This window comes from Protopterus annectens, chromosome 1.part1 (genome assembly GCF_019279795.1).
Source record: "Protopterus annectens isolate FY-2018-M chromosome 1.part1, PAN1.0, whole genome shotgun sequence".
NCBI lineage: Eukaryota > Metazoa > Chordata > Ceratodontiformes > Protopteridae > Protopterus > Protopterus annectens.
The window spans coordinates 1,561,207,232-1,561,234,631 of NC_056726.1; the positions used below are offsets into that span (position 1 = coordinate 1,561,207,232).

The 27,400-nt window shown below is 39.3% G+C and overlaps 1 protein-coding gene across 1 annotated transcript in view; it reads left to right on the forward strand.

Annotated features, from left to right (window-relative positions):
* Nucleotides 1–27,082, forward strand: part of LOC122816529 (uncharacterized abhydrolase domain-containing protein DDB_G0269086-like) — a 167,186-nt gene extending 140,104 nt beyond the window's left edge. Inside the window, exons 7-8 of the mRNA XM_044089374.1 lie at nt 20,041–20,094; nt 26,772–27,082. Coding sequence (XP_043945309.1) covers nt 20,041–20,094; nt 26,772–26,800 — 83 coding nt within the window. The 3' untranslated portion in view covers nt 26,801–27,082. The remainder of the gene's footprint in view (nt 1–20,040; nt 20,095–26,771) is intronic.
* The last annotated feature ends 318 nt before the right edge of the window (nt 27,083–27,400 follow it).

Genomic DNA, 27,400 nt, shown 5'->3' on the forward strand with positions numbered 1-27,400 from the left:
TAGTCATTGATGCCAAACCCCTGCCTAACATATGTGCACAGTTGTTAATATAGGTGGCATACTGCTGTACTAGACTATACATGTTGCTAGATACACACGTATACCCTGTAACACACATATGATTGAGGGCATGGCACAGGCATAATTACACACACATCAGACATACATACAACACACAAATGTATGCCAACCCAGATGAGCTTTACATGTGTACCATACAGTACTGTATGTCACTACTTACAAAACCTTATGCCTGAAGTATGTAATCTGTGAGGACTACAGGGAACACACAAAACAGTGTTTCCAAGCAATGTGAACATACACCATACTGTACTGTTTAGGCCTACAGCTTCGGGTAGTACTACAGTTCATATGGGAGTTGGATTCACCAGCAGTACCACTCACTAAGCATACATGTATTGCTTTAGCCTACAATGGGACACCACAGTCGACAACAAGGGACTATGTCACACCATATGCCATACTACTTTTTCTGCCTAGCAATAGCATACACATCTTTTGCTGGGATCACAACTAGGACACAAACTACCATGACAGAAACAATTTCACACTAAGCTATCACACCTTTACAGACCTTGCACACATTCACCAACACATTCACCATCACATTCAGTCAACCTCACATAGCAATTATTGCACTAAGTACATGTGTGTGTGCATCGTGTCATAGGTAGATAATATGCTATTGGCCCTAGGGCCTACAGCAGCCTAGCCATACGCTATCCTGGCCTTTGACACACATGTCATTTAATTTCACTTGCCCCACTCAACCAGAGCCACAAAGGTGATTCCCGGGGTGTATTTCCTATCTCCCAACCAATCATCAGGAGTATTTATGACAACTGCTAATGAGGAGCTTTGTTTGCTATTGATAGGTGGTTTGTTCCAGAGTATGCCATGTCTCTGAGATGGGAATCTATCCCTCCAGCATGTGCTGTTTAGTGAGCTGACAAGGTTTAGGGCCCTAGAGCGTGTATCTCGGAGGGATTGTAATATGTTTACGTGGAGGATGTCCAACAGCTATGGGTGTGACATAGCTCTGCATGTTAGGCAGAGGTCACCTCTGGGTAGGCGGTATGCAACACAGTCTAGCTGTGGTTTTGTGAGTCGGTCTGCATAGGGCATCTGTTTGAGGCCGGTATTACTCTTTGTGAGGTATGTCTGTGGCCTTTCCAGTTGCTGTAGTTGTCATGTGAGGTACATACCACATGGGGCATTGTACTCTATAATGGGTTTTAAGTGTGATGAGTAGAGGGGAACACTGACCTATATTTCCCTAGATGACACACCTTTTGTGATGACATGTACCACGTAGACAGATTATATGACTAATGTGGCACTGTGATTATCAAAGGGGGGGGCTACTGTCCACCTGTGTCCCATGTTCCCTTATCACACCTTCGGTGTTAGGTAGACTACCACCTATGTGGTAGTTAATGGGTACAGTGTTTTGTCAAGAAGGGATGGCACTGCAGTGTCAACACTGAGCTTCAGTCCATGCCTTGGTCACCAGGCACCTGTCGCAGTAAGTATGACCCCGTGTCTCTCTCTCTCTCTCTATATATATATATATATATATATATATATATATATATATATATATATATATATATATATATATATATATATATATATATATATATACACATACATGCACACATACATATAAACATCCATTGCTGTACATATAGATGTACATATAGGCACATATACAGTCCAATTCTCATGGTGGGAATATCAATTATGCGACAGTTGTGAGATATACAGTTATGTAATAATATTGCACAGTGTTGTGCAGAATGTATTGAAGGTGTCCTCAGCCCATGTAGCTTTAGCAGACCTCACTGGCTGCAACACTGCAAAACTAACAAATCATACCCACAACGTTTAACCACCACATGTCATATTCCAGCACAGCATGCTGTTTTCTTTGTCACACACTACAACATACATAGAAATATGCACATAACAACCTTCAACAACATATATATATATATATATATATATATATATATATATATATATATATATATATATATATATATGTCCCTTGCCCTATGCACATGTACAGATACATATAGATACGTACTGCTGCCACATATGGATGATTTACAGTATGTAGTGTACTCTTCAAAAACATCTACTACATGCCAGCAAATACATATGTGTTACATACCTTTCCTTTGTATTTATCTGTTCCATCTGTTTTTAAAGGAAATCATTTTTGGGGGGGGGGGTTCTCTGTCTGTTGATGTTGCTCTTTCTTTTCTGTGTCTGTCTGTTTCTGTCTCTTTGTCTTTGTCTGTGTCTCTGTCTCTCTCTCTCGCTCTCTCTCTCTGTTGCTGCAATGATATTATTGCATGTGTGGACAGCAAGTACAGCCTGCTTTTCTAGGTATCTGCACATGTGCATGTGATGGCCTCTGCACCAGTTGGTGCCCACCATTTAGTAATTGCATGCAGCCTGCTGTGTGGTAATTGCAGTACTCACTGTCATAGCAACCCACTGCTCTAAAATGCTAAGTTAGGTAGGCGTAGCCCTTTCAGCTTTCCAAAGTGGGGCCCATGCTTGTTTGCTGTGGACACCATTGTGTCAGTCATAAGGTTGGTATACTTCTTATATCTGAAGCTAGAGTTGTAGCCAGTGATTTGCATGTTGTACTCAAACCTGAATGTTGCTGCTTCTAGTACACACTTGTCAGTGTAGAATTTTACTCACCCCTCCAAATGCTAACACAAGATACATGGGAGTATGTACTTTCTTTTCTAATTAGACAACTGCCATACAAAATTAGTTATTGCAATGTATTCTTCTGACACATGAACTGTTTGTGAACTACTATACTGTAAATATTAATTTACTCACTTCTGAACAGTTTTTTTTTTGTGTTGACATTAGCACAGGCTGCTCAAGACAACTGGACACATTTCAGTACTGAGTATGCCTACCTACATCCTTGGTAGAGCCTGAATACACAGGTATATTGTTCTTTTGGGTAGGGGTGCAGAAGTACAGAGAGCATTATTTATTATTGTGTGATGTTTATCTTGCTGAACATACAGGGTTGCTGTGTACCTGTTAGTCTATCAAGGCAAGTAGTCTGTCTGCGTAGCTCCCACCTGTGGACATATCCAGATGGTAGCCAGAGGTTAGCCTATTATTCTTTGCCTGTGCACCACACTGGTCTTTTCAGCACTGGAACAATGGCATTGTCACAGTTGGTTGCTACCAGTACATGGCTACATCCTTTGATATTTCTGTGTTGTACTCCTACATAAGGGTATGCTTGTGGGACTCCTTCCAAAGCTGTTTGTAGAGTGTGTAACATCAGAAAAGCTGATATGCCAGTGTGTTTCTGCCTCTGCCAGGCCTCTGATACACTCAGGTATATATTGGAACAGCCTCAGGGAAAGGTACATATAAGTGAGGTACACCTGTAATATATTACAGACATTAAGTTGAGACTGTGAGAGAATCAGAGCATATGTATTAATACACCTTTTCTGACGTGCAAGCAGTGTCTACTCTTACTTATTAACATTATTCATTAAGTGTAATTTCCTACTTTTCTGCCTAATGTCAGTACTTTTCAGAGGGATTCAGAGGGACACAGCTAACATTTGTTTACAAATCAGGGACATCCCTGACAAGCAGTCACAGTTGGGAAGTATGGCCTCTGCCCTATTCAAATATGCCAGTGTTTATCCTGCTCTGATACTGCGTGGGGTTTGTAAAGTGCTACTGTAACATTATTTCCTGCTAGAATGGCTGGTTCTCTTTCCACAGTTATGTCATGCAATTCCACAACAACTGCTGGTAAAGATCCACAGAACAAGATTTGTGTTATGGCATTCCTATTTTCCCTTTACATTCACTGATTGTAATGCATGATATATTTATTACAGCACCAACTTGTTGTATGCCTACTGTGGCTTAGTGGTACTTCATGCAGTGTAGTGTGTTCAGGGTTCGAGACTGACCGAAGTGTTTTATTTTGCTGCTCAGCAGAAAAAGGACCCTGCCATGCAGAGTGACTAAGGCACTTTTAAGCAGTTGTAATCGGGTTTGCGCGACACTTAGCGATGCTTAGCTAAGCGCACACAAGCACACACTCGCGCACACCTGCTAACTACTGCTTAAAAGTGCTTACTCCCGCTAACCCCCATGCTAATTTCTTTGAAAGAAAAGAAAATGGGGAGATAGGAAAGTGGTGAAAAAGGGGGCACAAAGAGGGAAAGACAGTAGGTAAACCAGCTCGGGATGTGCAGGATGGGTGTAAGGAAGGTCCATAGCTGCCCATTTCTTTACCAACAATAGCTGTGCATATGTTAGAAATTTGGAGTGACATTTGAAATCTTCCACCCCTGAGAGAGGGGTGAGGACAACAAAGTATGTTGTACTGCCAATTATAATTATCAGTTTACATGTCCAGCGGACATGTGTGCGAAATGGGCAGCTATGTATGGGGCGTCATTTTTTTGTGGTAACAGATTGCCCTTTTTTTTGTTTTTTCAGGTGAGAGTGGAATGTGAGGTAGAGGAAGTAGGTATATTTGGGGAGGTAGGTTGGGGAGGTAAACAGACAAGACAAACAAGATGCATACAGGGGTGGAATATGACACATGTGGTGGGTGAACACAATTGACAGGGACGGATGTTTGGATATCGCAAGCCCATGAGCCCACAGATGGCAACAGTGGAACTGAGATCCCCACCCATGGGCAGTCACCACTGCACCTTCACAGCCCAGAGGGTGGCTGTGCTGGGGGCTGCGTAGGAGGAGTAGGCTCACCCATGAGTCGCGCCACTCGTGCCTCGAGCTGGCGTAGAGGATCAGCGACCGAACGCTTGATCTCCCTACACACCACAGCCTGGACCTTTCAGAGGGTGATAGGTGGCCCTCTTCCGGCCATGCTTGCATGGGGGGACGAGCCCCATCCCCTGCAGTGCTTCCACCCAAAGGTGGCACAGGGCCACCGGAGGAGGAGGTCCCGGGCTGGGCACCGGACATGCTGGTGCCAGGTGCCATCTTCAGCTGAGGTGGGAGAGGAGGGTCTGCTGGGACCGGGCTTCCCATATGTTCTATGTTTAGCAGGATGTAATGACAATATGAGTTAGTAACAGATAACAGCATTCCAAATTATTTGTAACAGCATGCAGTAGTATTCCCATTAACTCAACACACAAGAATTCCAACAGTTGGACAGTAAGCATAACACATGCATATTTAGAACAACAGTGGACATTCCAACAGCATGCAGGGTTGATTGGTGGCAACAGGCCACCAAGATTGTGGTATGTGAACAGGGCACATGCATCAAAGTACATGCAGATATTTATAAACCAATAAGACATATGTCCCAACAAAGTTTTTCAGATTACACATATCCATTTAGGTGTGGAATGGCATTATTTATGACCATAAAGTAGGGTGTAAAAAGATCACTCCATTAACAACTTATATATACTTATAACTTTACTCTACATTCCTACTGACTGCAGTTATATATCACCTACATGTATTATTACACTAGGCAGTGTCCATTAAATTGTGAAATGGATTTTGATAGTTGTTTATACACCTGACCTGTATCTGACATACAAACTGTTCAAGATGCAGATGTTACTGCTACGTATTTATATATTTAATTTATATTCATATATCTACATATCTGGCTGTCTTCAGGTGACATTATCAGCTACATTTAAACAGACCCCTACATTTCTAGCAACACACTGACATTTCTGGGGAACACAATCACAAGCTACTCATGTGCCAGATTAACCTGTACATGCTAGCCATGAACCAACAGTTGAGGACTGTATATATGCTTAAGAGCTACTGGCATTTCCTTCATCCACTTTATATGGACCTACCCAAGTGTGGATTGACAGCACTTAATACAACTGTACTATTTCCATAATGCAAGGGTACAACGACATATCAAAGAAAGTGACACGGACACAGTCCAGGAATTATACCTTTATTAATTACATTACACACTTTTGCAGTAGATCTCTCATTCATTTCATATTTTGGTGCATGCAAAATACTTTTATTCCAGACTTATCATACCTTTATTAATGGGTTACAACACTTTTTCATGCTCTCTCACTTATTTTATATTACATTACATGCAGAGACTTTATTCAAGACTTATTATACCTTTATTAATGGTTTACAACACTCTTTTTCAGGCTCTCTCACTTATTTTATATAACAGGACATGCAGAGAAGTTATTCAAGACTTATTAGACCTTTATTAATGGGTTACAACACTCTTTTTCAGGCTCTCTCACTTATTTTATATAATAATACATGCAGAATAATTACTAACCTGCCTGGTGGCACAGCCTTAGCAGCCTATTTGCATAGGCTTGCCGATTCGCAGCACGGACACCTGCAGCTGTGAAGTAAATGAAGGGATATTGAGACATACCTATCCATTATATAGACTACAACAGCATTTCTTACATACTTCATTCCATGGCTACCTACTCAGAAGTGAGGCATCTTGCATGTCACAGGTCTCCTGTATCCATCGGTTCAGTCGGTCCTGCTTCCATCTCTTCAGGTCTGCATGGTGGTGACGGACCTGCTCACCAGTCCGAGGGACACCTGTGGCACTGGTGAAATCATGAGCTAACCGGTACCAAGCATCAGCTTTGTACTCTGTCCCTTGAAACTGGCCCTGCAGTAGTCTTGACTCATGATGGTGGATAAGGAGCCAAACTATATATTTTGACTCCTCGATGCCCCACCGTTGCACTTGAAAGCGAGTACCCTCTCCAGCACTGGCCATTCAGACTGCAGATGGGAGCTACAATCAGTTATGGAGTATATTCCCACCTATGGAGCTTAAATATGCCTCATTTCCCGCACTTATTTGGGATTGGCTGTTTTTGAAAATTCTCAGCTAACAGCAAACCTGCTTAGCAATGGTTAAACTTCCATTTATAAGTATATGTATGTTAACAGTGCATGTTTATGCTAAGCTGTCATGGCTTAGTGGTTCAGTACTTTGATTATGGTGCACAGTGTCCTGGGTTCTAGCCTTGTCATTGCTTTTTATTTTACTACTGTCCAGACAGGCTAGGGGGTGTGGCTGTGTTTAGGTGACTTTGCTCAACTTTGCTCTACGTTGCTCCATGTTGCCCGACGGTGCGCTGATTAGCGCGATGCACAGCTCCGCACAAACCTATTGCGCTAGGTAAAGCACTGCTTAGCTATGGGAAACTATATTGTGCTGGGTACAATGCTGCTTAGCTATGGGCAACTATATTGCACTGGGTACAATGCTGCTTAGCTATGGGCAACTATATTGCGGTGGGTACATTGCTGCTTAGCTATGGGCAATTATATGTCAATATCCTTAATGCTGCTCACCTTCTTATATTTATATATATACATTTTGTTCACTAATACATAGGCCATTTCAATGCTTTTTACTGAAATGTCATTCATATATGTCAGGTATTATTTTATATACTAATTTAAAACATAAAATAGAAAGGGGAGTAGTAGTGGGACTAGAACTGGGATGCTTCCTCTTTGTGCGAAGGCTCTACCACTATGCTATTGCTATTTGGCTTAATTTGCATAAACATTTCTTATTATGGTCTTCGATGTCGAAATTGTTAACTGTAGCTAAGCAATGGGCACATCCACGCAAACACGCACAAATACGGGCAGCTATATCGGGAATTATAAAAAAAAAAAATAACAGTTTACATTTTACAATTACAAAAGGGTTTAGTATATGGGGATGTGTAGTGTTTACATTTTACAATTACAAAGGGGTTTAGCATGTGGCGATGTGTAGTGTTTGCTATGTGTACATTTCAGTGGACTCGCTCGTTGCACTTGTCATTTTCACATTTATATAGTTGCAGGGGCGTGGATATTTGGACTGCTCAGCAGTCCGACACACCCCCTGCAGTCTTACATGCTCCGTGTTAGCCTTCCAGTTGAGTCAGCGTGCCCTCATGAATATGCATGGCGCGCTGACGTCATAGTCTTAGACGGCAGTCTCCGAGTAAGACTTGGTTAGTCTTACATGGAGGATTACTGAATCCCCCCAATGTGTTGATATTTTACTCAAAATGTGCACAATTACTTGTTCTGTGACTTCTTTGACAGTCATGATATTTATGTTGAATAGATTATTTATTTACACCATAAAAAATTATTTGTTTTCAAATAGTGAAATTAGTACTCTCCCAAATATTTTGTGTTGCCGCCTCACAGGAAGAGGTTTTCTGGTTCGATCCTTGGCTCGGGTGCCTTCTGTGTGGAGTCTGCATGTCTTTCCTGTGGTCACGTGGGTTTCCTCCGGGTGCTCCGGTTTCCTCCCACATCCCAAAGACATGCTGTAAGTGGATTGGATACTCTAAATTCACCCTAGGTGTGAGTATGTGTGTGTGTGTGTGTGTGTGTGTGTGTGTGTGTGTGTGTGTGTGTGTGTGTGTGTGTGTGTGTGTGTGTGTGTATGTGTGTGCCTTCCATGGAAAGTTGGGTGCCGGGGTGGCATCTCGACACAGAAAAACTCCACTGCCAATCATGAGCGGACAGGTGACTCCTAACCGGGAAAAGCCGAAAGAAGAAGAAGAAGTACTCTCCCAAATATACAAACCTTTAGTGTGCCTATTCAGCCTTAATGTTTCAAACAAAATTGTTCCACCGTATTTTAAAAGTGACCATGCACCGGACTATAGGCCTATAGTAAACAGTTTACCTTTGAGCCTTCAATGATCTTTTATTGGCTCACCATTTATCAAAAATGAAGTATTGAAAATATGAACCAAGAAACACAAAAAAATCTTGTTTTTATTTATTTTTTTTGCAGGGGCAAGTCCCCTGCACCACCGAGTATAGGGGGAAGCCCCCTAAATCAAATATACCTACACAGCTGTCACACCACAGTGAAGAAAAAAGGGAAAACCCCAAAAAGGGCACTGCCAGCTCATATAATACACTATATCGTAGTGAAATTAAATTCTCGCAATCCCAAGGAGGTGGTGGCCCACCTAGCAAAGGGTCATATTTGGGGATACTCAGCAATGAATAATTGAGGGAATTTAGGAATGGGCAAATGCAGGAGCCAGGGACAACAGCCTGATGATGTGGGGGGTTGAGAATGGGCTTGGGGAGGGAGCATAAAATGGACATGGACATGGAGTTGTCTAAATATGGGAATTTTCAAGTATATCATCTTTAAAAGCATTGCCTACAAGCAGCATCTAATTTTTCTATAATGATAAACTATCTTAAGAACTATCTTAAGAATGATATTTTTGTCATATATGCTATGATGCATCTGTGTATATGTTAATATTGTTTTTTAATAATACAAAGGATTATGACTGAGTGTCTGATCATAGCTCAGTTGATATATGTTTGAGACATCAAACGAAAGTAATTCAACTTGAGAGTGGAGTGAAAGAAAACTGGAGACGCAAATCTTGATATCTGTAAAGAGAACGTGTAACAACTGAGTTATAATCAGAAAATCCTATATCCCACTTCTTGGTATGTCAAGCTTTAAAATGTTTTATAGCTTTGAAAGCTGTGAAACATTTTGTGTTGCCACACAGGCATCATCATCATCAGCCCCCTTTTTTCCCATTTTTCTACATGGGGTCAGGTGGTCGTGCCAACTGTCACTATCTCTCTATACTCAGTGCTACTCTCCTACCTTCTTTACCACTCATGCCTTACTGTCACAGGTCTTCTCTCACACAATCCATCCATCTGTTTGCTGAATGCTTTCATTTCCTCTTGCCTTCTTCCTGTGTATCCCAAATCTTTTTCACCAGATTGTCTTCTACTTTCCTGCACATGTGCCCAATCCGATGTAGTCTGTTCCCTTTGACCTTTTCTGCAATTGGAGCTACTTTGGCTTCTGTTCTTATGTCATCATTTCTTCATTCTTCCCACTGTGTGCATCCTACCACCCATGTCAGGCACTTTATCACCATCACCTCTAGATTTCTCAATTGCTCTGCCTTTACTGCCCAGGTTTTTATATCATACAGTAGCACTGGTTTGTACACCTTACTTTTTCTTCTTTAGCATTTTTCTATCATGCGCTACACCTGGCACTCTGTGCCATTTGGCTGCAGCCCCTTTGATTCTAGCTTTGACCTCTTCATTCAGACTTATGTTCTCCTCAACCACCCCATCTTAATACTTTAAGCTGTTAACCTGTTCCAGTATTTTCCTTTCTATCTCAGTTCTGTGCATCTTCTGATTTTCCGATTTGCTACAGTTATCACTTTCATTCCATGTGTCTTCAGTTTTGCATTACATTCCCCTATCCTTTGCTGACGTTCTTGCTCAGAGTCTGCCTGTAATACCAGACTGTCGGCATACGGTAACTTTGTTGATCTGTCCCCTCTGACTTGTTTGCTTATGTACTCCATCACCAGTATGAACAGCAGTGGGCTCAGAGCTGAACCCTGACGCATGCCCACACCAACTGGGAACTCCTCTGTGAGACTGAACACTGTTCTTATATGAGTCATTGGGTCCTTGTACATAGCCTGCACTAATTCTACCAGTGTTTCTGGAACTTCGAACCACAGCAGGATTACCCAAATCTGCTTTCCTGGGATCTTGTCAAGTGCTTTCTCCAAGTCTAGGAATGTCCATTTGGGATCTTTCTTCATCTTAGCTTCTTCTCATCTATCTGTTTCAGTGCAAACAGCAGGTCAGTTGTGCTGCATCCTGATCCGAACCCAAACTGCTAATCTCCCATCTTACTTCTACTAGTCTGTGTATCACACAGGCAGCAAAGTGTTACAACTTTTAAAGTCAGAAAAGCACTTAAGAAAGTTATCTTTTTTCAGGATTTGGTGTGTAACTGCAGTGATCCATGTACTACATAAAGGATTATGATTGGGTCGCTGATCGTAACCAAAATATTATGTGTTTGAGACATGGATGCCAGGAGCTTCACCCTGAGACTGAAGCTCGACTGGTGAATCTTGGCATCCATATCAAAAACACATAATAAAGGTTATGACTAGAAACCAGGTAATTCTTTGTAGTGCATGGAGCTTTATCTGCTGCATGTACCACTAGTTACAGAAAAGTGTTAAATGTTTTACTGGCTTTGCAAGCTGGTGGTGAGTGCTGTCATGTGGACAGCAGGGGACCAATCAGCTTATTTCCATAAGAGTGAGTGGTTGGTGGAGTCAAGGGAAGAAAATCAGGGACAGTTTTTAAATATTGCTCTAATTCATTTAAAGGGTTAATGGTAGGTTGTGCATTGATATGGGTTTTCAGAACAATAAGAGTGAAACTGTATTTCTGGCCTACTTGACTGACTGTAATCCTTAGTGAGTTAAAATACTCAGGGACAGTTGAGAGGCAAGGAAGAGCCGTAGTGGAAGACCTGATTATAACAGTGCTTCGGTTAGCCTGTAACAATTACTACACATATACCTAAGCACTGTTATGATTATGTCTCAACGTATAGAAGCTATTTACAGGTTTATTTTTTCCCATATTAGCGCATAATCACAGCATTCCATGCGCTACAAAGTTATTTCACAAAAAAAAAAAAAAAAAAGCGAGAGAGACAAATTGTTGTCGGTGAAAATTATTTAGAATGATAGCTCTGCTTCTTCAGAATTTTTGATAAGTTCTGCAAGACTATTTGATCAGCAGATATAGTTTGCAAAATTGCAATTGGCTGGACATCCAAACTTGTAAGGATTTTATACATACTAAGCTCATACCCTCATTAGAGTCATACAATAAGAGTAACTTAAAAATCTTAGATTTTATCGCAACAATTATTAAAAGCTCACCCAAGAATACTTCATATATATCTGTTATTTATAAAATTCTCAGAAATTATTTTAGCAAAACAGATGTTTCTTTTTGGAAATATTCAAGTGAAGTTAATTGACAAGTATTCTCAGAAAAAGATAAAAAACTTTGTTTACATTCGGTGAGGGAATCCACATCTTCCCTGTTCTGGCTTGTATACACATGGACATTTTTACATAGATGTTTTTCACTGCACATAGACTAGCAATAATATACAAGAAAGATGAAATGAAATGCTGGAGTTGTGGACACCCTGATGCTGACTGGATACATATGCTTGTTAATTGCAATAATTTTCCCATTCTGGTTAGACTTTAAATATCTTTTTAAAGTTCTGTGGAATGACAACTCTATAATTTCCGACTCCCTTATAATTTTCAATGTTCATGTTCCCGAAGTCATTCCTAAAAATCAAACGTTTGTACTATGGTCCATCCTCTCTATAGCAAGGAAAGTTGTTACTAAAAATTGGAAATCCCAATTTACTCCTGTATTTAAAGTTGAGTTTATTAATCTTGTGAAATACATTTGTAAGAATGAGATTGCTAGTATAAAAGCAAGGACTAATAACACAACCCATTATTTAATTACTTGGACAAAATTGTCTAATCTGTTAGAGAAATATTAAGTGTTGTCCTATGTATATTGCTTTTTTAGTTGTTATGGACACTGTATATAGTTTTTTTTTTTTTTGTTACTACACTGTTAAGTTATTATGTTATAAAAATGAATAAAACATTTTGGAAAAAAAAATCATTTTTGATGGGCTCATTAAGCTATGTGGGCCTAAATGGCCATAAAATGCACAAGCCATGGAATGCATGAAAGATGAGCACAAATTCTCCTTCTCAAATTCACGGAATTCTGTTATAGAAAGAATTTCAAAGAGCTGTGTATAGTTTGTCTGAAATTCCACATCACTGCCTTTTTCAGGTCATGCCTAGTTTAGATAACTATTGCTAGTGGGAAATTAAATTAACTGCAGAAATTTAGTAGTTATTTATTGATGTCCATCATACTGATCACTGCTGCTGTAGCCTTAGCTATACGGGTTAAATCCTTTCAAGGATCAGTCAGCAAGCTTCCAAAAGCTTCAGGGCACCTTCCACGCACCCAAACTGTCAGGCAGCTAGAGCTGAGCTGACTAAAAGACAATTTTGGGTACAAATCCCTTTTGAGCTTTACTGACACTGAAGACTACACTCCTCTGAGGCTATTGAGGATCAGCGGTTTGCTTGTGCTTTCCTTTTGCTGGCAGGTAAGTTCCCTTTGGGGGAAAAAAACTTCCATTCACTTCATTTTGTTGCTGTTTTATTTTCAGGAAAGTTATTTTAAAGCTAAGAGTGTTGTGTTTTAAGGGACTCCATCAAGTCTGTAATGTACTTTCGAACGGAGCACTCATTTTTTTCTGTCAGTTTAGAAGTAGTGTAAAGTAACTGAAAATATTTTTTCTGTGGAGAAATTATGTTGACTTTTCTTTTGTAGGGTTAGCATAGTGTTTTGAAATGTGTTTTACTATATTGTTTCTGTCAAAAAAGTAACTTTTGTGGACTGGTATTGTTTCCTAGCAATTGCTGCTTATCTTCCTTAGGTAAGAGGCAGCAGTTTCGATTTGACCATAGAACGGGCCACTGGTCCCATGGTTGGTCATTCTTCCAGCCACAAAAAAGAGAAAATGTTAAACAAACAGGCTTTGCCACCACAGCAGGATAGCAATTTGCTTCAGCTGTAGGTGGGTGATTCTGATGTAGCCATTTGTTGTACCACAGATCACTCATATTTTACTCGTTCCTGCTGGTGTGGCATCTACAACCACTATGGACTGTGGGTTAACCACATCCTCAGCGGCTGTTGGGGTCCCCTCAATGGGCAAGGGGGAACCACTCTGGTCATTCCTGGAAGCGGGAACAGGAAAGGTTTCACTGTTGTGTCAAAATGCTGCGCCCATCCCTGGGGAAGCAGCTGCTGCCGTTAGTAACACAGCTGACCCCATTTTTCCTGTCAAAAAGAAACAGAAAACCAAACATGTATCTACTCTTCCTCAACTTTCTTTGGATAGGAGTAGTTTATTGGGTCTGACTCGTGGTTTAATTCAGGCTATTGTAGCTTCTGTAAAGTAGTTTCTGGTAAAAGAAGGAGGAATTCCTCTTTTCCTGAAAAGATTCAAGAGTCTGAATCTGAACAGGAAAACACGGGATAGAATGTTTTTTTCCCTCAGATTCCTGAATCATACTCAAAGGAGAGCTCAGTGTCTGTTTCTGCCTGTGGGGGTTTCTGTTTCTCTGAGACTATTTCTAAAATGTGCCAGTATTTTCAATGAGAGAACACTGAGGTTTCTCAGTCCCACAGAAAAAAATGTAAGTTGTTACAGAAGGATTTTTCAAAATCTAGACTCATTCTTTCTGTTCTGTCTGCTTTAGAGGATGTGTGTGTTACTACCTGCAATTTTCCTGATAGTCAGCCATCTGCCCCTAAAAAGGCATATAGGATGTATAAAGTTCCTCAGTCTTTTACATTTTATATACTATTCCCAAACCTGACCCAGCAGCTATAGCTTTAGTTGATCCCACTGCTGCTAAGTTTATTCCAATCCTACTCTTTCTGATAAGGATGGGAAAATTATTGATAGGTATGGAAAAAGTATATACTTCTGCAACTATGATTTTCAAGATTTTGAATTGTCAGGTCCATATGTTACAGTTTGTTCTGAATAATTGTAAAAGTATGAGGAATGTTTTATCAGCAGTTTTGTCTTGTTAGGAAAATCTGTTTTAAATAACTTAGTTGCTTAATTTTGCACAGGTCACTACTCATTGTTTGCAGTGTGTGCATGACTCTGTTGATACTTTTTCCAGGGCTATGGCCACTAGAGCTTTTTAAGGAGGTTTGGCTGGCTCCATTCTGATAACTTCCCAGATGATATTGAAAATGAGATTTTAAATTCTCTCTTGGATAGAGATTTAGTATTTGGCTCCTCTGCTGCGGAGGTGATCAAAAAGTGTGATGAAAGGGGCAAGCTGATCCAGAAAATCTCTCTAAGAAATTTCAGCCCTCCCTACCCGAATTGTCCAAGGGATTTTGTATTCCCTTCATCCAGTTTTGGCAAAAAAACAGCTTAAACAGTCTCAAAAAAATTCAGGTAAACAGACATGTAAGAAGAAATGGCAAGTGGGTTCCAAAAATAAGTCGTGAACCTCCAAAAACCAAGGACAGTCCAACAAGTCTGAATGACTGTTCAAGAGACTTTGTGGCCTCCTCCCAAACTGGACCTTTTTTCCTCCATAAAGTCTGAATCTCCATTTTCTCCTTAGCAATAGATTGCTTCAGACAAATAGGTTCTGAAACTCATTCATCAAGGTTACATATGGCAGTGGAAGGAAATTCTTTCCTTCCAGGGGTCATTCCTCGTCCCACAGATCAGACTCTTTTATTTCATCCTGTTCTTCATCACATGCTGTCCCAAGGAGTGATAGAACCAGTTACTCCTTCCCAGAAAGGGAAAGGTTTTTATTCAAGGATGTTTCTGTGGCAAAGAAAGAAAATGCTTGGAGACCAGTTCTTGATCTTTCTTTTCTGATCCTGTTTGTGACAGTGCCCAAATTCAAAATGATGTTGCTTTACAACCTGCTACCTCTTCTTCCTGGTAACACTGGACTTAAAAGATTATTTTCAACACATCAATATGCATCCAGACTTCAAATGTTTCTTAAGGTTTGGAGTGTCTTTACTACATTCTCAGTTCTCTGCCTCATCCTTTGGACTATCCACTTCCCCAAAAGTGTTCACAAAGTGTCTAAATCCAGTTGTAGATCATTGTAGGCTACAGGGTATCCACTTTTTCCATATTTAGATGACTTGCTTATATTTTTGCAGCATCTTTTTCAAAGTGTCAGGAATCTCTCTCTTGGTAAGAGATCTCTTACACAAGTTGGGAATTATGCACAGAAGAAAGAGACCGTCTCAAGATCTACTACAAGAGCATTTATTAGCGCTTTTGCCACATAAATAGAGACTTCTTCAGAAAAACACTACAAAAACAGAAACCGAAATAATGCACTTTTACCCAACAGTCTTATATATACCACCCCTAACACAGCACAATTACCCTCTTAAAGTTGTAGGCACAATTATATACAAAAAGATACATACATTCTCTCCGATAAATACTAAAAATACAAAGAACATTAAAAAAAACATAATTATAATGTATAATAAAATCAGCTCTAAACCTTAAAATGGAGCTGATAGATATAAAATCATTTAATCCTGGATAAACTGTTGCTTGTGACCTAAGCTGCCATCTCAATTCTTTTGCTTCTAAAAAGTCATTCAAAAATGCCCCTCTTTCACCTGTTATAACTTGGTCTATAACTACAAACTTGAAAGAATGTGTACCATTTTCTATAATGTGTTTTGCCAAGGTGAGGTGTTGTTGATGTTTTTTTTTTTTGTAATATCATAATAGTGTTGGTAAACACGGGTCCTAAGGGAGTTGATAGTTTTTCCTGTATAGAACGCTGGACATTCTGTGCATAGGGATAAATAAACAACCCCCTTACTATACCAATTATATTTCTTATCTAATATGTGTTTACCATAATTAGGAATGGTAACCTCCTTGGTTTCTAACACATATTTACATTGTGCACAATATCCACACTTATTCATTCTACCCTCGGTTCTTGTATAATTAAGTTTCTCTAACATTTGTTTTATGTTAATATCTTTTTTATAAGTAATTTGAGGGCATGTACCTACAATATATGAGTATGTATGAGTATGTTTTAATGTTCTTTGTATTTTTATTATTTATTGGGGAGAAATGTATGTATCATTTTGTATATAATTGTGCCTACAACTTTAAGAGGGTAATTGTGCTGTGTTAGGGTGGTATATTTAAGACTGTTGGGTAAAAGTGCATTATTTCTGTTTCTGTTTTTGTAGTGTTTATCTGAAAAAGTTTCTATTTATGTGACAAAAAAGCTAATAAATATCCTTGGAGCGGATCATGAGACTTGCTCTCTTTCTTTTGTGCATAATTCTTAGTTGGTGAGCTGTGGTTCTTCATTACAAATTGGGAATTCCAAGAGAACATTCAAAAGTATTTAAGTCTCTCACACAGGATTGCATTCCTGGGATGTCACCTAGACTCTTAAGTTCAAAGAACTTTCCTTCCACATGAAAAGATAGATCTTTATTTATATCTATTTCTAAGGTTTTTCACTCAGACTCTGGTTACTGCAAATAAATACCTCAGGATTTTGGGTCTCATGGCATCTATGATTCTCATGATACCCCTGGCAAGACTCCACATGAGAAAGATTCATTGATATCTGAAATCTCTTTGGTTCCAACACAACCATCCTTTGTCTTTTCAAATCCCAGTGCTGGAGTTTGTCAGAAAATAAATCATTTGGTGGAGACAGCAAATATCCTTAAATCCATGTCTCCGCTTCTCCCTGCCTATTCCAAAGCAATTAGTCACAACAGACACCCCACACTGAGCTTGGGGATCAGTTTCAAGAGGGATAAAAGTGCAGGGTGTGTGGGTCACCATGGAGAGATGCAAGCACATAAATAAACAAATAGATGCTTGCCCTGATCAAGGCACTCAACTCTCTGAATCATATTTGGTCCCCAGGTCCTCTTCAAGTGGTTACAGGCAATATTGGAGTCATGCGGTACATCAACAGGCAAGGTTGTACCCCCTTTGCAAATTAAGCAATGTTTGCTTGAGATATAGCTTCACATAGCAATCTCACTCTATAGGCATCCTACATTCTGACAGAGCAAAATTGTGTGGCAGACAAGCTGAGCAGGATCAGGGTATACCCTCACAAATGGAAACTAGATTGGGGGTCTTCCATATGTGGGGAGTTCCTCAAGTAGACCTCTTGGCCTCCTGTTTATACAATCAACGGGCGTGATTCAGTTCCAGGCATACCCTTCAACTGTACAGATTTTTGCAGAATGTCCAGATTTTTTTCCTCATATTTTTGGTGTCTTCCTCCTAAAATCTGTACCTTTCTGGCAAATAGCTGAGGATTGAAGTCATTAAATAATGACAAACATTTGAGTTTAAGATTCCTCATCCTTCAGAAAATCCATGCTAATGCAAAACCTATTATTCTATCAACTTTCTAATATTTGTAAGTACAATATTTAAAATCTGCCCCTATTTGTCCTCCTATCATTTTAGGCTTTGTCCAGATTTTTTGCTCTAAGAGGTTGAGAGGTATGGTTCCAGGACTCCATGCAAGAATGCCTGGAAGGCAGATACCTTTTCTGTTGTTTGGACTGGAATGTTCCTGTATGCTTTTTCACCCTTTCCACTATCCAGGGAATTTCTGAAGACTCAGAAGGAATCCCCCAAGTTCATTGTGCTGATTCCCTTCTGGCCCAGGCAACTATGGTTGTTCTTTCTTTTGGAAATGGCCAGGGGCAATTACTACAAGCTTTCTCACAGACTGAATCTACTCACACAAGAATAAGGGTGTTTGATATACCCCAACATCGACTGTCTTCAGTTGACTGCCTACATGATAGGATCTTAATTATTTTACGGCACCTTTGAGGATGTACAGCAGGTACTAATGGAGACAAGAAGGCCTGCTACTAGAACATCATATATTAGTAAATGGAAAAGGTTTTCTAATTGGTGTCAACAACATAACCAGCACCTACTCAGGGCTAGTTATTCTCTGGTTTTACAATATTTGTGTGAATAACTATCCTATGGCTTTTCTTATTCCTCTGTCAAGGTTAATTTATCAACCATTTCAGCATGAATACCCATGAATCCTTCTCTTTCAAGGCAGTCTCATGTCAAAATATTCTTAATATGGTTTTTGCATAAGAGGTCTCCAAGAAAATGTGTAGCCCCTCCTTGGGATCTTAATTTTGTGTTAGTGAGGCTAACACTTGCCCCATTTGAACCTGCTTATCTGTCTGACTTGAAGTTCTTAACATGGAACACAATTTTACTGATTGCACTGACCTCTACAAGAAATGTATCTGAGTTGCAGGTTCTTATAGTGAGTCAACCCTAACTTATTTCCCATAGGGACAGGGTTTCTTTGAAATCTAATCATTCTTTTATGCCTAATGTGGTATCAAAATTTACTTTAAGCCACACTGTCTATCTCCCTGTTTTCTTTCCTGAAACTAAAAATGAGGGAGAAAGGATACTCCATACCTTGGATCACCACAGAAAACTCAGGTACTATCCTGACAGAACTAAATCTTTCTAAAGATCTTTTAGATCAATTCTTTATTACTTTTGAAGGGAAGAAGAAGGTATAACATATATCAAAACAGACTATCTCCAAATGGCTGTCTAAAGCTATTACCTTTTGTTATACTAACTATAACAAATGTATTCCAGGCAGGGTCAAGGCACACTCTACCAGGCCTGGCCTCATCTACTGGTTTTCAGAAAGGGTTAGAGTCTAGAAGTATTCTGGAAACTGCTACTTGGTCCTCTGTACATACATTTCCAAAGGACTATAAACATGATTCCTTCTCTAGGTCCAAATCAAGGTTTCCAGGGACCATTCTCCAGGGGCTCCTGGATCCTGCTCCTTCTACCTCCCCAATATAGTTAGCTATGGTAATCTACCCACATAACTAAGGCTACTCCAGTAGTGATCAATATGATGAACTGATGAACATAGTACAGTTGTGTAAGTTGAAGTTACCATAACAGTAGATGGTAGAATGATCACTGCTGCAGTAACTGCCCCCTACATCCACCCCCCTTGATTTTATGTGTGTTTTTTTATGCTAAGGCGTGGACATTTATTTTTTGTTGTTCCTAGCATTGTCTTTTCAAGGCTCAGCCTTCCTCATTCTGCTGGCAGGAAACCTCTGATGGACATAGCACCCAAACTTGTCTTTTAGTCAGCTCAGCTCAAGCTGCTTGACAGTTTGGGTGCGTGGAAGGTGCTCTGAAGCTTTGGAAGCTGGCTGGCTTTTATATCCTTGGCATGATAAAACCCATATAGCTAAGGCTACTGCAGCAGTGATCATTCCAGCATGTGCTGTTATGATAAGTTCAGCTTACACAGCTCTACTTTTCTTACTTACTGTATGCTTTACAGAAAAATTTCCAGAGAGAAAAATCTGCGTAACAGTTGCATGGTCAGACTAATTCTATTTCTGTTATCTTGTCTGTTCTGTCCACAGAGCTAAGTGAGACAACTGAACCACCAGCGGGTCAGTCTGATGTTGCAGAGGCAGGTAAGTGAAGTACAGTTGTCTTTATGAATGCTTTACTCTAGCAGCATATCTTCAAGAAATGGTCACTGTAATACTAAGAACTGTAACACTAAAACATAATATCTGGGGTTTTACCCACATAATCTGTCTTCATCCTTGCCTCGAAATGTCACCACTTGCTCCTCAGTCCCCATGAAGATATTCCTTCAACCCCTGATTGGTCAACAGGACTATGAAAAAGTTATCATTGCCAAGAGTTTTCTGTATTTCAGTTCCCATAAGGCACTCACAGAGATTTGTGGTCATTAGAGTATCTTTAATCTAAAAATAAAATCACACTCGGTTGTAAATAAATAATTCTACTCAGGCATCATCAAGGGAAACTATGATGAAATAAATGACACAGTCTTAGTAGGATGCTGTTCTCAGCAATCTAAATAAGTTTGCTTGGGGTTACCATCAATACTTTCTGGTATATTGATTTCTGTATCTTACTATGCATATAGGTAAGAAACAAATATACATAGAAATTTATAAAAAAAAGTGTCAGTGGAATCACAAAGTTAGTGTAACATATACAACTAAAGAAGGGGATACTACTTAGTTTTCAAAGATAAATCCAAGTTAAACTTCAGAAATTTTTTTTTTGTGTCAAATTTTCAGCTATTAAATTCTCAAACAAACCAATAATTATTAGTTAATTACATCAGAAACCTGAAAGGAAAATATTTGTGAATACAATGTGCCAGCAATAAATGATGAAGTGATCACCTAGGTATAGGACACAGAGCAAAGTTATTTTGTAGGAAAATTTTGTTCATACCCACCTCACAATAAGCCAGTACATATGATAGAGTTCTATAGAAGGCGGTTGTCCTTTTCAGCAAAATTTTCTAAATTCCCCTCGGGTTATGTGAGGATGCTATGCTACTCAAGCTCAGGAAAACTCCCACCATGAAATTTTGGGGGCTTATCACACCATGTCACCCATGCCTAAGTGTTTAGTAACTGTATTTCTTTCTGAAATGGACAATCAGTTTAGCAGGGCCCAAAGGACTGCACCATAATCACTATAAAGAGAATGGGAAACATAGTTTATGTTACTATGGATATGGCACTTCCTGACACAAGTAAAATTAAAGTTTCCAGGGGACCATACAACTTACATGGTATAACCTAACCAAACATCTATCATCATATTAACTAGAATGTTAACATGTGGTCTTTTTATGAGGCTATCCTACTCAGAGGTTTATCTGGGAAATTGGTTCTGGGTAACCACATATGTTGATGATTGCAAACTGGTAACTTCAAGAAAACACGATGAAGTTCTGCAGGACGGTCTGCAAAAAATACACACTTTCTTCAGTAGTGCTGTCCTCAAGGATATCAGGAAGTGTAGTGTCATGAGCTGTAGAAAAATGATGTAAATTATGATTAAAAATAAATGGCCCTATCACAAAAATGAATTATTGTTAAAGTTCTTGGCATTGGTAGATAATATTTCAATCATTGACAGGTATATATCCTTCGAAGTCAGAAAAATATCTGTAGCAGATCTGATTCTAAAATTCATGTTTTGTTATTCCGGGGAGGTCAACACTTTATACCTCTCTCATCTGATCCATTAATGAATACACTGCTGCATTTTATAGTCTTCAGACAACTATTTAATACAGCCAGAAAAATTACATTCATTCCTTACTAGAAAAATCACTGGGTGAAGAAACCTAAGCTAATCAGAAAGGCATCAAGAAAGGCATCAAGAATTGTCATTATTTTGCTTCGTATATGTTACTTAGAGATGATCTCTTCCTGGTCTATAATGCAATATTTTTCCAGCTGTATCAGGAGTCTAATACTAAAATAAATATCAGTAGTAGGAAAAAATAGTGAAAGAGACAATATACAATGCTTTCCAAGTTTATAATTGAGGTCTTCCATAGAATCTGAAGTCAACCAATGCCCCTCAGATATATCTATCTATATCTATACAGATACAGATATAGATAGATAGAGAGATATTCAGATTTATTAAAGATTTATGGTTTGTAACCTTGAAAACTGAACTTATGAATCTTTAAGAGCTAAATGCAGTTTTAAAGGAGAAATGTTTAACTTTGTAAAGGTACAAAAGAGAAACCATGTAAACCTTTAATGAGGGAATGGAGGCACGGTAGTTTTAATGTTACAGTGACTAATCACTAAAAATCTAATGTTATGGCAAGCATTCTTGCACACAGTTATACTTTCTTCCCTGGGGAGTGTCATTGTTGCAGTGAATCATAACATTTGGGTAGTTCCCCAAGCAGTATAATCAGACCGAATGAAGGACAGTTACATGACCCTTGGAAGTAGAGCCATACTAGTATATGTCCCTTCCGTAGACTGTAGATTCAACCTATAGTGTCTTGTGAATGTGCAGACAATAAACCATGTTGCATCTCCTAAAATATCTTGTGTAGGCACATTCCTGAAATATTTTTCCAATATGGCTGTTGTCCTAGTAAAATGAGCTCTGACTATACGTTTAAAAATATTTATTGTATTTATATCAAAGACTATTCAGTGAGCCAAACATTTAAAAGGAGTGTTATACCTGTCAATGTCTTAGTGCAAGAAATCTGGACAAAGCCTAAAATAATGAGGAGGCAAAGGGCCAAAATTAGGGACACGTTAAATATTGCCCCAATAAACTTAGAAATTTGCTAGAATAACAGGGTTTGTGTTAGCATGTTTTCTGAAGGGTATGACATCTGATACTCAAATGTAGGCACTATTTAGTGACTTTAATCCTCAATGATTTGCCAGATAACCACAGATTTTATGAGGAACAAACCAAAAATATGAGGCAAAAATCTGGGCTGTTGAGAGGTATGAGGAGTGTGTATATTTACTGGTAGGATTTCCCCCCTTTTAGCAGATACAAATATTTGATCACATTTTCTGATATCATTAGGTTTTCTTATACAGTTTGTCAACTCTTACAAAAATGCTATAGGTATGATAGCATTGTCCATTATTTTGACACATTGTAAAAATTGTAGAAAAGACAATCCTTCAAATGGCTTATTTAAGGATCATGGCAGAAAGTTTTGGCATGAAAATTGAATTCACATTCAATATTAACTGTTCTGTGAAGACCACTATGTAAGGTGATTTCCTAATGAGAGTTTGTAACTCTGAAATTCTTCAGCCAGAAATAGCAGCTACTAGAGATTGTACCTTCCATGAGAGGTATTCCATCTCTCCTGAATCTGCTAGTTCAAATGATGGAGGGATATCTTTTCTTACATAAAGTTTAAGTCTGGCCTGTTGAATTTCTCTTCTTTACCCCATTGGTCTTGTTTATATTTAGACTCCCTGCACCCATGTTAATGAAGCAGGGAGTAAAATAGAAGGAAAAAAATCATGGCAAAAATTAGGCGGTGTAGCACCCAACAGGATAAAAGCACTCTCATCAAATTAAACAAACATCTCAGAGGACAAATAAAGTATACCAGAGCCAAATGTGAGGTAAATATGGCTTCCCAGGCCAAGAACAACCACAAGGCATTCTATAGCTATGTCTGCAACCTCAAAGGTAATACACAATTTTGTGTACGGCTCATTGTTAATGGAGCCTCCTACACTGAGCCAGAAGACATAGCAAACCAATTGGCAGACAAATGCAGTTCTAACTTTGCACCTCTCTTTCCCCCTCAGCCTCCCTCGGGTAATATCATCAAATATAACTCCTCTACTATCAGTAGGGAACAGTTCCTCAATGCTCTCTCTAAGGTCAAGAAAACTGCATCAATGGGCCCAGACAATATCCCAGGCTGCCTTCTAAATACCATGAAACATGACCAATCAGGCCATCTGGAATCACTGTTTAACAGCAGTCTCCAAATAAATGTTGTGCCTCATGAATGGAGAATAGCAACCATCATCCCTCTAAACAAAGGCAGACCATCTATAGATCCTAGAAACTACAGACCCATAAGTCTCACTAGTCTTATATACAAAGCCATGGAAAGAAGCATCATGGAAATAATCAGTAATGACATAGGCCACCTCCAGACACTGGACCCAACCCAGTTTGGTTTCATCAAGGACAGGCCATGCCTACTCAACTGGGTGGAGTTCTTTGAGAAGGTCGCCAAAGAAATGGACAAGGGCATAATGTTTCACACTACCTACCTTGACCTGGCCAAGGCATTTGACACAATACCCCAATCAGGAATTGTTGACAAACTCAAGAGGTTAGGTATAAAACGTTATGTCACCCAGTGGATAGCCAGCTGGCTCACAAACTTGATCCAGAAAGTTAGAACTAGGGAGTCCACCTCTACAAAGAGGCCAATCACCAACAAAGTCCCTTAGGGATCAGTCCAGAGATGACTCCTTTTTGGCATCTGCTTCTCTGAAGTCAAGGCCGACATCTAGAGCTTTTGGCTGACCAGATATGCAGATGACTGCAAATTAGGAGCAGTCAAAGAATCCCCTTCTGGCACTGATGTTCTACGAGAAGGGCTGACACAGGCAAATAAATGGTGTCAGAGCCATGGACTAAAACTAAATGTCAAGAAATACATAATAGTATGTTTTGGGAAGGCAGAAAATCCTGTTAACTATCATACTGACAACAAACCTCTAAGAATCGATCCAGCAGTCAGGGACTTGGGGACACACTTAGATAGTAATCTAGGCTTTGACCATCATGTGTCTATGGTAGTGAGGAAACCCTTCTATGTTGTGCAACTTATAAACAAAGCTATGGCATCTAGGTCCAAGGAAGTCATTGTTCTGCTGTATTCATCATTCATCAGTCATTCACTGTGTATTTTGCCCCCTTTGGTGTGTACCTAACAGGTACATCCAACAACTGAAATGTCCAGAGAGATTCCTCAATAAAAGAATACAGGGTGTAAATAACATGTCCTATGCAGACTGCTTTAAAGCCCTATCACTGTATTCTGTTTCCTACAGGGTGTTGAGGGGAGATCTATGCCTGGCATATAAGGCATCATCAGACCTCACTCTGATGGACCTTCTGCAGGTCCACAAAACAAACCACACCAGAATTACCCATTCTAAACAATTAAACCTTCCTTGTGATACAAATCTCTGTCTACTATTCTCTGTCTCATATCACCTACTTAGAGGCCATCTCTGCTTGACTTACAAAGCCATGTCTGACCCAGCTGTTAGAAACGCTACATCTAAACAAATCCCAATCCCTCCGCACCACACGCTCCAGAGACCTCAACCTCATTACCACAATCAACAGAATGTACTGGAGGGACAGGTTTATAACCCAGAGACTGCTGATGCTATGGAACAGACTTCCCATACATGTCAAGCAGAGCACCTCGCTGACCCTCTTCAAGAGAAATCTTGATGAGTGGATAGGAAATAGAAAATTCACCCCGGGCATAATTCCAGTGGCTCTACTCGAAAGAGGCACTGGGAACTAAGGTCGAGTGGCACAATGCCAGGGTAATCCTATGGCTAGGCCATTAGCCTAGTACACACCTATGAACCTGTGAACCTAAACAGGACCTGCTGGATAGACAGGTATGTATCCCAGAGACTGCCTCTTCTCTGAAACAGGCTCCCCATCCATGTGAAGCAGAGTTCCTCTGTAACCCAATTCAAATGTAAGTTGGACAATTGGATTGGGAATATAAAATTCATCCCTGGTTTAGCACCTATGTCTCTAATGGACAAAGGCACCCTGTAAATGTTTCATCTTCCAAGCCCCTCTTTAAACTTACCAAGGGTAACAGAATTTGTCAGAGATTTGGGATGCATAGCCTGGCTTAAAAAGGCCACAGTGGTCTAAAGATTTGGGATGCACGGCTAGGCTTAAAAAGGCCCCAGTGGTTCTTAGAGTGGTACACCACCTACAGACTATAGCCTACCACAAATATGAGAAATAGTTTATGTTTTATGGTTAAAATTCTCTAAAGAAAAATGATAGGTTATCAATGAGCCTGATGCACTGTGCATACACCATTTCTCTGAGATCAAAGTGGTGTATGAAGCATTCAAAACAGTGAGAAGAACTGTAAATGGTTCTAGCAATGCTACCTTTATATGGAAGCCTCATGCATTAATTACAGTTCAAAGGAATACTGTCACAAGACCACAATTATCAGAGGAACAGAGGCACTGTTGGTGAAAGTCTATCAGGGTATGAAGACAGATAGCATAGGTGATTAGGTAAATGTTATAATTTAATATTACAGCAATTGTCATTGATGAGGATATACTTTGTTTAAAATTGTTTAGAAAATGTGCATCTTTGCGGTTGCTGCCTCTTTACTTTATTGTTAGAATCAAGGTTCTGCACAGCTCACCTTTTGGAATTCTGGACAATATTAGATTTGGATCCATGCTGCTCTACTGAAGAGGAAAATAGAAATATACTTTGCAACGAAATTATGTATTCATGCAAGCAGATGGATAGTTTTGGCCATGCAACAAGGGGATATTTTTGCCATTCTTCAAATAACAGCATACTTAGCAAATCTGTGGTAATGAGGAGCTTAGCATAGTTCAGTTAATGCAGTGGTGCTTTAATTGTATTAGAGAGATGCATACACTCTCTGTGATCAATGAAAACTCCCTCCATCCCAATTGTGATCCCTAACTGTTGGGCTGACCTGCCTCAGTTCATCATAAGTGTTATCACCTTTTCTTGTTTCTTATAGGATCCCAGGAAGTGAATGCAGAAAAATAAGGGAGATGAATGGAATTGGCTCACAATAATGCAGACGAAAGGAAACATGCAAACATATTTGCTACATAATAAAGGAATAAAGACTTTAAACCTATCATTGATGTTAAAGTCTTTTTATGTACTTCAGAATGTATTGCATTTTAAAAGACTATAACATATTTGCTTATTTGAGAGGTTTATCACTTTATTGGCTGTCAATTCTAAAACATGCAGTAATATAACAATTCTGTACTCATACAAAGTGTTTAAGTCATTCAAAATAAAGGATCTTTTGAACTACAAGCATTTTGTAGCATCAGACTATATCCTACTATGTAGAATATGAATGTTTGACATGATATAATCAAGAAAAACACACTGATAAAATAAAAATGTTTAATGGAACACAAACTAAGCACTTTCATCAACTAAAATAAAATCGGACTTCATCAGAGTAACAGGAAATGACAAAACAGTCATTATAGATATTATTGTCAATTAACACATACTGATCAAATAATTAACAATGAATCAAATAATCAGATAATCACAACTTCCTGGGTCTTCTGTTTTTAATGGTTTTAATGGTTTAGAATTAGTTAGTAGACGTTTAAAGGGAAG